This window comes from Melanotaenia boesemani, chromosome 11 (genome assembly GCF_017639745.1).
Source record: "Melanotaenia boesemani isolate fMelBoe1 chromosome 11, fMelBoe1.pri, whole genome shotgun sequence".
NCBI lineage: Eukaryota > Metazoa > Chordata > Actinopteri > Atheriniformes > Melanotaeniidae > Melanotaenia > Melanotaenia boesemani.
Genome location: NC_055692.1, coordinates 22,732,084 through 22,743,243, shown reverse-complemented (window position 1 = coordinate 22,743,243; position 11,160 = coordinate 22,732,084). Strand labels below are relative to the sequence as shown.

At 37.5% G+C, this 11,160-nt stretch overlaps 2 protein-coding genes across 2 annotated transcripts; one reads left to right on the top strand and one right to left on the bottom strand.

The window, feature by feature from the left end:
- Window positions 1-929: 929 nt before the first annotated feature.
- Window positions 930-4,346, bottom strand: hspb11 (heat shock protein family B (small) member 11). Its single transcript, XM_042000572.1, has 5 exons — window positions 4,134-4,346; window positions 3,879-3,985; window positions 2,251-2,319; window positions 2,114-2,157; window positions 930-2,022 (listed from the first exon to the last, which is right to left on the bottom strand). Exons 1-5 carry the CDS (start codon window positions 4,223-4,225, stop codon window positions 1,921-1,923), a joined length of 414 nt encoding a protein of 137 aa, XP_041856506.1. The 5' UTR covers window positions 4,226-4,346; the 3' UTR covers window positions 930-1,920.
- Window positions 4,347-4,353: 7 nt separating this feature from the next.
- Window positions 4,354-9,628, top strand: smn1 (survival of motor neuron 1, telomeric). The gene is made up of 8 exons (XM_042000571.1): window positions 4,354-4,489; window positions 4,871-4,942; window positions 5,026-5,145; window positions 7,203-7,394; window positions 7,595-7,774; window positions 8,283-8,357; window positions 8,931-9,038; window positions 9,275-9,628. Exons 1-8 carry the CDS (start codon window positions 4,442-4,444, stop codon window positions 9,329-9,331), a joined length of 852 nt encoding a protein of 283 aa, XP_041856505.1. The 5' UTR covers window positions 4,354-4,441; the 3' UTR covers window positions 9,332-9,628.
- Window positions 9,629-11,160: the final 1,532 nt, after the last annotated feature.

Below are 11,160 nucleotides of genomic sequence, written 5' to 3'. Positions count from 1 at the left end.
ATTGCTGATAGACCCATAGGCTCCAGCTGGGCACAACCTTAAGGAGATTTACAGGAGATGGGTGGTTGTGGTGTCAGCCTCTGGTGGCCCTCCCCTCTCTCAGTACCCCATCCGTAAGCCACCCAGCTGTCCAGAAATGCTGACCTTATTTTAATGCATCACATTAGCATGCACATCCACACATACCAATTTTTAAAAAGAAAAGAAAAAAGAAAAAGAAGAAAGTGCACACATAGAGCAGGGAGGGTCTACAGGCTGGGTGTCCAATGCTCGCCCGGAGTGGGACACAGGCTGCACTCTGGGCCCACTTTTAATTGCATCTCGATATCTTAGGACAGACAAAAACATAATAATAAAAATATTCAAACACAAGTCAAGCATGACTTGAGGGGGGTGTTGGGTAGTATTTCGGAAATGAGGTACCGCGATGGGATCAGGCTGTGTGGGGCGCCCTTGTCGGAGCAGCAACCACCCCAACTACATGAACCTGCCACCAATGGTCTTAGCTAGCTGAGATTTTTATTTATTTGTTAATTTTTTGCCATCCTAAGGACTACATACACTACCGTTCAAAAGTTTGAGGTCACTTCCCTATTGAATCCCATGGCAAAGTGACCCCAAACTTTTGAACAGTAGTGTATGTGTATGTCGTTTACTATATGTATCGTTTTCCTCTCAGTTATTTGCTTACCTGCTCCCTGCTGTTTTGTTTTGCTTCCCCTTCTCTCTCCTGTATGTTAGCATAACAAACCACATCCCTTCACCTTCTGTTAATTTTTGTCGATTTGTATTGATCACAATTATTACGAAAGAATGTTCATTAGGAAAAAAACGTAATACATTCAAAATTTGAATTAATCTAAAAAAAAAATTTTTGCATCTCTGCAAAACAGGAGTTTGTACTTCATTTCATAGTGAAAGCTTCACCGCTAAGATTATAGTAAATATTCTATAGTTGTAAATAATAAATGACTCAATAAGACCGTATCAGTTTCTACCTTGCCCTCATTACTCACTACACCATAACCCAGCCGTACCCCTTAGCAATTAGCTGTTCTAAAATATCAGGGGGCTAGTTATTCAGGCATGTATTTCATATTTTATTGGTTTACTTGGTGCCTTGTATGCAGACCAAGCTTTAGCAAACACAGCCTCTGCAAATTCCCAAGCTCCTCTGTAGCCTGCAAGTAATTGGAGAGGGAGTCCCAAAGGGTCCTCGTATACTGCTGAAGTCTTTGCTACTGACAAGTTGAAATGGCAATGGAGGTAAGATAGGAGTCAGTGTTTGTGTGAGAGTGTGTGTGTGTGTGTGAAGTATAAATGCAGGAGGTGGCTAAAGTATTTTGTGTAAATAGGCTGGTAGCCTTTGGACAGGGAAGCCATCTGGCTCCCTAGCCCCTACTGCAGCATTACCTATGATTAGCCATGTCTGTGGGGATGTAATATTCTGCTCATAGGGAAAAGGCTGAGGGGTGTTGGGGGGTGTTGTCCAAATGCCAATGCCAGCCTAAAATTTGTTAATTAACTCTATCTTTCACAAAGAGAGAAAGTTCCTTTGTAAGTAAGTCTACCTTTCAAGACAATCTGACTCTTTTGTTCTTAAGCTTTGCCAACCATCAGCTTGTAAAATTAGCAGGAAGAGTTGAAAGTGGAATAAAGATCTCTGTAAGTGACTCCATAGCATTATGTAAGCATCGACAGTGAAAATGGCTTGAAGCAAAGCTTAGATTTAGATGCCAAATTTTGCAATGCTCCATAGCTTTTAAACAGTAATTCTGTCTCCAGCATGTATTTTGCTGATAAGATTAAGAAGGTTACATTCATTTTGTTTTTTAACTTTACTTTATTGATTTTCCAAATAACACCAAAAGGATATATTTATGTATATTATGAGGATTTGATTAGCAACAATTTCACAATTCAGTTGTGTTCATTTCTTAAACTGACTCTGTGCACTGATACAAAGTGGTCATATCCTGAGGAGATGATAAAACGAAGGTGGGTTGCACCCACACCATTTAGCTGAAAAAGAAAAATGAGAGAAAATTGACTAATTCTGATTCAACACAATTACAGTTTTTTTTTTTTGCATGAATGCCTCATTTTGACTTACTGATATAGCAATTGACTGAAGATGCCCCTCTGTGCATTCAATTTCTGCAAAGCAATTAGTTTGTTAATCTCCATTTCAATTCTTTTGGCATAAAATCATGTGTGAAAACAAATGCTGATGATAGTGGTGCTCCTCACCTTTCTCCGTGACAGACTCAAATTGAGAAGCATTTGGTGAGGTGTTCTTTTCTATTTTTAAATGTTTGACTGTAAAAGACAAAAAAGAAAAAAAAACAAGATGTATTAAAAATGAAGGTGTACAAGTGCAGTTTATGCTGTTTGTTTTCTTTACCATGCCAAACACTGTTCCTTTCATTTAAGTCTAAGTTTAGCACTCACTGTACATATTTACACAATTTCCAAACCTAGCCTGGGCTACACATTATACTTATATTTATTTTATTAAAGTACAACCATTAATTTAAAAAAAGTTGGGACGCTGTATAAAATGCAAACAGAATGGAATCATTTGAAAATCTCACAAACCTCTATTTTATTCCCAGTAGAACATAAACAACATATTAGATGTTGAAACTTAAGACATTTTATAATTTCATGGAAAATATTAGTTTGCTTTGCAGAAATAGCAGAAATACATCTCCAAAAAACTGAATTGTCACCCGTAGCTTCCCTTCTTTTAGCATTTCTGTCTGTAAACATCTAGGAAGTGGAGAGAACAATTATTGGAGTTTTAGGAGAGGAATCTTTTCCCAGGATTCTAGCTGCTCAATAGTCCTGGGCCTTTGTTGTTGTATTTTGTATTTCATTTTGCACCAAATGTTTTCTTTCAGTTAAAGGTCTGGACTGCAGACAGGCTGGTTGAACACCCAAACTCTTCTGCAAGACCATGTTGTTGTGATGGTTGAAGCATGTGGTTAAGCACAATCCTGCTAAAATATGCAAGGTCTTTCTATAAAGACACATTGATGGTGCCTTCACAGATGTGTAAGCCATCCATGAATAGCTACCTCATACCATCAGAGATTCAGCATTTGAACTGTCCACTGATAACAACCTGGATGGTCCCTTTCCTCTTTAGCAAGCAGGACACAGCGTACATGTGTCACCTCAAGGCCTGAAGATCACAAGCACAAGTTTCCTCCCAATCCTCTTAATCTTTTGATGATATTATACATTGGAGGTATGTTTTCATGAAATCATTCCACAATTTTTATGTGTTGTTTGCCCCATATAGGTGAACCGCTGCAACATTTACTTGTGAAAGTGTTCTTTTTATATCCAGTCATGTTACTAACCTATTGTCAATTAACCTAATTAGTTGTGAAAAGTTCCTCCAATTGTTTATTTATTTGTGGCAGTTACTTTTAGCTGTCCCTATTCCATTTTTTAGATGTGTTGCTGCCATTAACTTTAAAATTAGCTATTACTTGCCATGAAAAAGAAAATTACCCAGTTTCAAAATTGGATATGTTATTTATGTTCTGTTGGGAATAAAATATGGGTTTATGAGATTTGCACCTCATTCCTTTAAACTTTTATTAAAATTTTACATGGCATCTCAACTTTTTGGGAATTTAGGTTACAACTAGCTATCCTGGTTAATCAAAATCGGCCAGTAACTAACCCTAAGGGGCAAAAATGTGTTTTGGAGTCTTGTGACTTCCAGAGGTGTTGGAAAAGCTGCATTAACAATTCTCAATTTTATCTGTGTCGTACGCATACATTATATATGAATCACATTTATTATTATTATTATTATTATAATTATAATCATCATCATCATCAGTATTATTATTATTACTAACCATTGTAGCTGTCCACAAACAAGGTAGAAATCTTTGTAGGTTCCGCTAAGCGAATGATAAACTCCTGAGGAAACATTCCGGTGGACATCCAAAACGTCTTGGTGTTTCTGGTTGACAAGAACAAATCAACATTTTTAACACTAATCTAAGTTCAGGGTTATTCTGTAGCACCAAAAATATGATTATGTAGAGACGTGTTGACAAAACCATTTTAAGCTATATATGACTTTGAACGTCTTAAGAAGCAGCACTCACCCGTCTAATATGTTTTCGGGTGGATGATTTTCATCGCTGGATGAAGCAAGGACGACTTGGGCACCCAAAGAGCTTAAAGTGGACTCAGTCATCTCGAGCTAGTCAAACAGTGAAACCCATTGGAAGTAAATTTTAAAAATCGTCTGTTAGGTAAGAGAGTCTTCGTGAAATAAAGGCAAGTCAAGCTATTGTCGTTGCCAAGCCAACCACAGCGTCGCATTATATATACGTCACTTTCTCCGTTTCCGACGCACGTTGACGGTTGTTCAGAAATTAACTAAAGCTAACACAGAAATCCACACTTTCTCATGGCTAATGGATGCCAAGAAGTGCTTTTTACACGCGGAACTGGGCAGGCGAGTTCAACTCACATCTGATCATAACATTGCAACACATATGAATCGTCTTCCTGTCGTATTAGATTTGTTTGAGGTGGCAAGCTAAGAGGCTAACCTACAAACAACGTTGGGTTCGGCTCAGTCGGGTAATAAAGATGAAATGGACAGAAACAAATTAAATCAGAAACATGCAACACATCTGGTGGGTTTTGTTAGACAACAAAGTGTAAAGGGGTAGGCTTCAAGTCAAGGTTGCATAAATCAGATGCACTGAAAATGTTTTATGCTTCCAGTTTTAGCATCCAGTTGGTGGTCTTTGCATGCAGGTATTGAACAGGGAAATGGTTTTGAAATAACAGCCCAGTGCTGAAGCTCTAAATTTGTCATTTTCTTTCTCAGAGTGATGATTCAGATATATGGGATGACACCGCACTGATAAAGGCATATGACAAGGCTGTTGCATCGTTCAAGGTAAATTGCGCTGTAATAGCGATTAAATGATTAAACTAGGCTCTAAATGCCATTAATGATTCTGTTCTCGCTTGGTGTTCCAGACCGCCCTTAAAAGTGATGAAGAACCACAGGCCTCCAAGAAAAACCAACCAGGAAAAAAACGCAAGAACAACAAAAAGAACCAGAGCAGGAAAAGAACAAATGCACCACCAGATAAAGGGGTAAGAAAAGTTGTTTGAAAGATGTAGCTGCAGATAAAGGGGAAGTGTCATAATTTTAACACTGGTGTCAGCTTCAGCTTTGGCGTTAATATCAAAGGTGTGAAGTGTGGTAAAATGCATCTAATGAAAAGGGAATTACAAGCCAATTCATTAAGACCTCCCAATTCATGTCACCTACTATACACAACCTGGCCAAAAATAAAAGTCTCCACCTGGATTAAAAACATATGAGCTTTTGGATAATAACTGCATCTGCGATTATCTTTTAGCAGGCAACAAGTTATTTAACCTCAACTGATGCAATGAGTAGCTTCTCATTGTAATGTCAAAAGACACATCCTGTGGTCTTGAAAAGATGTTAGTCTGTTTAAGAAGGGTCCAGTCATTGTTATGCGTCAAGCAGAGAAAACACTTAAGGAGATTGCAGAAACTACTAAAATTGGGTTAAGGACTCTCCAACGCATTATTGAAAGTGGAAGGATAATGGAGAACAGTTGTTTTCAAGGAAGAAACGTGGTCCTGAAAATCCTTAATTATTGTGTTTGGCAGTCACTTAAACGTTTGGTGAAATCAAACCAAAGAAAACCAACAGCAGACTAAGGGCTATGTTTAATAGTGAAAGTATGAACATTTCCACGTGAATAACGGGAAGGGAACTCAAGGGATTGGGACTAGAATAGCTGTGTAGCCATGAGGCTAACTGAAGAAAAAGGCTGCAATTTGCTAGGGAGCAAAGGTTTGGACTCTGGAGCAATGGTAGAAGGTCATGTGGTCTGAGTCCTGATTTACCCAGAATGATCGGCGCATCGGGGTAAGAAGAGAGAAGAATGAAGAGTGTCATGTGTAGTGCCCACTGTACAAGCCTGTGGGGGCAGTCTGTGATCTGGGGTTGCTGCAGTTGGTCAGGTCTAGGTTCAGCAACATTATGTGTCCAAAGAATGAGGTCAGCTGATACCTAAATATAGTAAATAAGCAGGTTATTCCATCAATGGATTTTGTTCTTCCCTGATGGCACGGGCATATTCCTGGATGACAATGCCAGGATTCATGGGACTCAAAAGATCTTGGTGAACAATTAATGCAACACTGTATGAAAAATAATTCTTGTGACATAAGTACAGACCATTTACATTGCAGAAGCTTATTGAAAACAATGCCACAGTGAATGCTGCTGTAATTAAAGCTATGGTCCAACAAAATAATAACGTGAGAGACTTTTTTGTTTTTGTTTTTTGGCCAGGCAGTGTATTATTTTGCAGGACCTATCAGTATCCTACAGTAATAACCTGAATATATTTTAGTTGTTCCCTTGAACTACAAGTAACAAGTAATTTTTTACCTGAGAGAGAAATCTTCACTTGTCTTACATTAAAGTGGTGGCTGAAAGTTTATAGACCCTTTTAAATCTTCCGCATTTCTGTACAAAAATCAGAATTGGAATCAGAAAGGGACTTTATTGTCAAGTAAATTTGCATGTACAAGGAATTATGTGGTAATTGAACTGGGGGGTAATAAATAAGTAAATAATTTAAAGTTAACAGCAGTGTGTGACAGCTATGAGTATGGAGGGGAGCTTTATTGATGAGTCCAACAGCAGATGGGAAGAAACAGTTTATTTTGCATTACCAAATAACTCTAGATATGGTACGAGGACAGCATGTTAACGCCACACAGACAGAAGTAAAAAAAAAAAAAATACTTTGTTGAAAAATATTGGCTTCCTGTAAGAGTAAAATAAAATCATTTTTGTTAATCTGATTACTATTTAACATTCAGGAAAGACTGTTTGACTGCAAATTATCCAAAACATTAAAAGTAAAATTATTCCAAATTTCTGTTCTCATGTGAAAATCAAAGGCAGACAAAACAAACCTCCAGGTTTCGAATTTTGGTTTGGCTTCTCTCTCTCTCTCTCTCTCTCCCTTTTCTTGACTTCCAAAAAAATTTGAGGCATGAACTTTTGAGTTTTAAGTGTGCTGGCACGGAATATCACACAAATCAAGTGAAATTCGTAAAGTACATTTCACTGATCTTTTGTTTTTTTCTCTTTGTCCCAGTGGAACGTTGGAGACTCTTGCAGTGCTTACTGGTCAGAGGATGGCCAGCTTTATGCAGCGACCATCACCTCTATAGACCAGAAGAAGGGCACTTGCGTTGTTGTTTATACGGGCTATGGCAATGAGGAGGAGCAGAATCTCGAAGACCTGCTCTCAGAGATTTCTGAGGCTGATGAAGAATCAAATACCAAGGTAAAGACAAGCAAAATAACAATCTTTAGACACATTTTCTTGTACCCAGTTTATTAAATATTTTTTTTAGTTAGTTTTTTTTTGTTTGTTTGTTTGTTTGTTTTTTTGTTTTTTTTTTTACTGCTTCAAAGATTTTCCTTAAGATACTCCAGAAATGAGTTTGTTTAGTCATCAAGCCAATATTTATCTGCCAACTGCAGGTAAATGAGGCAGAATCATCTACAGAGGAGAGTGACAGGTCAACTACACCAAGTCAACTCAAACACCAGCCACACACTAAAACGCATAAATCCAAGACCCACAAAGAACCTCCTCCTATGTGGTCTCCTGGATTCCCTGGGTTTCCCCCAGGTCCACCTCCAATGCATGCTTTCAGACAGGTGAGACGAAAGACTCCTTTAAGGATTTTCTCTGCTATAATTCTGTAAACAAAACTACAATGAAATAGACTTTCATTTAACTATCGTTTTCTAAATATTTGCATAGAGGCTGAAATATTTAATGTTTCTGAATGACGCTGGACAGTTGCTGTTAACTGTGGTTGGTAAAATGAAAAGCAAACAGTAAAGTTTTACTGTGAGAACAATGAAAGAAGACAATAAACAACTTCTCAGAGTTGTCATGTATTGCAGAGGTATTGAATTTAACTGATAATTGTGTTAATGGTTTTTCTCACTTACTCTCCAAGTTTCATTTGATACATTTGACAGTTGTTTGATTTACATGACCTGAAATACACCCAACTGTATTTGTTTAATGTCAAAACAAGTGTGCCGATGAATGCTGTTAAAGCTTTCATGTTCATGAAAAGGCGTTTGGGCTAATATTTAGTAACACCTGGATAATATTTTTTATGTTTCTTTTTTGTTTGTTTTTGTCTTCTGTCAGGGGGACAGTAAGCGATCTGGTAGCCATGGACCTGTACCTCCTTCCTGGCCTCCCATGATGCCTTCTGGTCCACCTGTAAGTTTACACTATCTTTTCATTCGTGTTTGCAAATGCAGAAGCCATTTTGCTTTATTTTGGCTCTGCATACTGCATTTTAATAAAATTTATTTAGAGCAAAAATTGTATTAAAATTTTTCATAAGCAACAGTGATTGATAGGAGATCAAAACCGGGACCCCTGGAGTCTAGTGGGGTCAGAGATAAGAGAGACAGTGTGAGACAGTTGAGATGTCCTCAATGAATAAGAGAGGGTTGCATGAAGGATGGTTTGAAAGGCACTGTGACAGAATTACACTGATATTTAAAGACCAATGAATATTCACTAATCGGCTAAAGAAAAGTGGACAAAAAGCTTATTAGATATGTAGATTAGTAGATATGTTGTGGAAATTTAGAGTGGATTTATTAACAATTTTGGAAAGAGGACGAGACTTACAGGAATGGCTTAAATTCACAAGTCGAATAAGGAGAATGAGAGTGAACAGGTCTTTAATATTAAATTTGTTTTTCGGGTTTATTAAATGTATATATTTATCCTTGTATCAACATTTGCATTTTGTGTAAGCTCAAGCTGCACTGTCTTCCTCAGATGACCCCTCCACCTCCACCTATGAGTCCTGACATGGTGGATGATGAAGCTTTGGGTAGTGTGCTCATATCCTGGTACATGAGTGGATATCACACTGGATACTATCTGGTATGTGCACCAAATTTAGCTAGTTTACTATCTGTCATAGCAAAGAAATGACACGTTTTATTATTGGATTGGATCTCTTGCACCATGCATAATAAAACTGTGTATTTATAGTAATCTTTTTATTTTTCTTCTTTTTTTATTGTCTCTTAACTGGAAGAGTCTTTATCATTGTTGTAGTTTTCAGTGGAAGTCATAGATGTCATTTTAACATGTTTTTATTCATTTACTCCCTGCAGGGGTTAAAACAAGGACGCAAAGAAGCTGCCAAGTGGACAAAACTCCACCACAAATGAAATAATTAACTCATTATTTTGTTAGTCATTTTGGACGTCTCATGGAGCTGCAGCCATCCAGTCTGTTCTGATGTGCGTGTGTCCTTCGGAAGAAAAAAGTGCTTTTGACCAGAAAGAAAAAAAAAAAGTTTTGTATTCTTTGTAAATAGATTAAATAAAGGCTAACAGAACAATTTGTTTGTTAAAGAAATTATTTTCTATGTTAGTTTTTCTATTTTTTTTTTTTTTTTTTGTCCCAGACTCTAGCATATTGTATCATAAAGCACAATCAAGTTGCAGGGTTTCATTTTCTTTAAATAAAAAACTGAAGTTTCACATATACAGAAACACTCAGACTCCACTTTCTACTTGATTAAACACTTTGTGCAGCAATGGCAGCCTCAGGTTTTTTTTGGGAATAATCCTTCAAGCTTGGCAAACTTCTTTTGGAAGGATCTCCATTCCTAAACATGAAGCTCAACCAGTGCTGGCTGGGCCACTGTTGGCGTCAAATCTCTCATGTGGTTTATTGGTATTTTACATCAGATTGTTAAAATGTAGACCTTTGCTTGAGCCAGAGATGCTGTGTATTATGAAAGAGGTTTTTATGATTTGAGTGCTCTATCAAGGAACTCGTGGCTCATTGTGAAAATTGGCTTTTCTTGTTACTTGTCTAGGAAGTCTCTAAATGTTATAAAACATCTTCCTTTATGAATTTAGACCATTATTTTCACACCAAAAAAGGTAAAGTTTTTATACATTTAATGTTATTAATGGTTGCCATTACAACCACACTGCTCTGTGGTTGTAATGGCAAATATTGTCCAGCAGAAGTCAGACTAGCGTAAAACATGCCTCATCAATACACAGAACTGATCTGTTTTGTTTTTGTTGTTTTTTTTTATCCATGCAAAATCACAGCCATGCAAAGAAGCAACTTCCACTTTTAGTTGCATGCATACTGTACGTGTATGTTCATCTGTTACGACAGGTCAGTGTGATTGCAAGTCAGATTTAAGTGCAACTTCAGTCTTTTTGGTGCTTTCCATGTATTTAATTCTGAGAATGGCTCCAGTGTATGCACTGCATTCAAGTTGTGTTTTCCCTGAGGTATTCCCTTGTCCACCAGCCCGTACAGGAACGCATCCATCATAATGTTTTTCTACTCACATCAGATGGATGCACATTTCAGGGTGATAGTAAGCAGTTTCAACTACAGATAGTATGACATATTGAAGCAGCTGAATTGATAAATACTGATACTTAAATCATTTGGGCATTAGACTCATCGAAATATAGTTTTTCTTTGCATCTGTCAAACTCAGTTTTGACTGAACCATTGATGTCTTTATAGAAGATACCTAAACTTCCTGTGGCTGTGCATGAGGTTTCTTAGTGTTTGTGGCTCTAATCTATTTTACCACCACTTATTTTCTTTGCTTTGTCCAAAAACCTGATGCTGGAATGCATGAGGTTTAATAAAATATGAACAGAGGTGGGAGTGGAGCAATGGTTGCAGATACTTTGTGCAAGTTTATATTTAGATTCAGAAAACCTCATGTAATTACAGTGGGAATAGCCACAATCATTCTGCTGTGCCTGAAATGCTTTCATTCCACGAAAAGAAAGCCAAACAGATTTCCTATTCTGATGACTGTAGCCTACTTACACCCCCTCCGCTAGCTCTTAACTGGGGGCAATTGCTCATCTCATGTATGATTGTAAATGAGAGAGAGGGAAACTGAATATGGTTTTCTGTAACAGCATGATTGTCTCTGTTTTTTATACCATGTGATCTTTCTCCAGCTGCTCCAAAGCTATTACGTTCTGACTGAAGAGCGGCCCGTCTC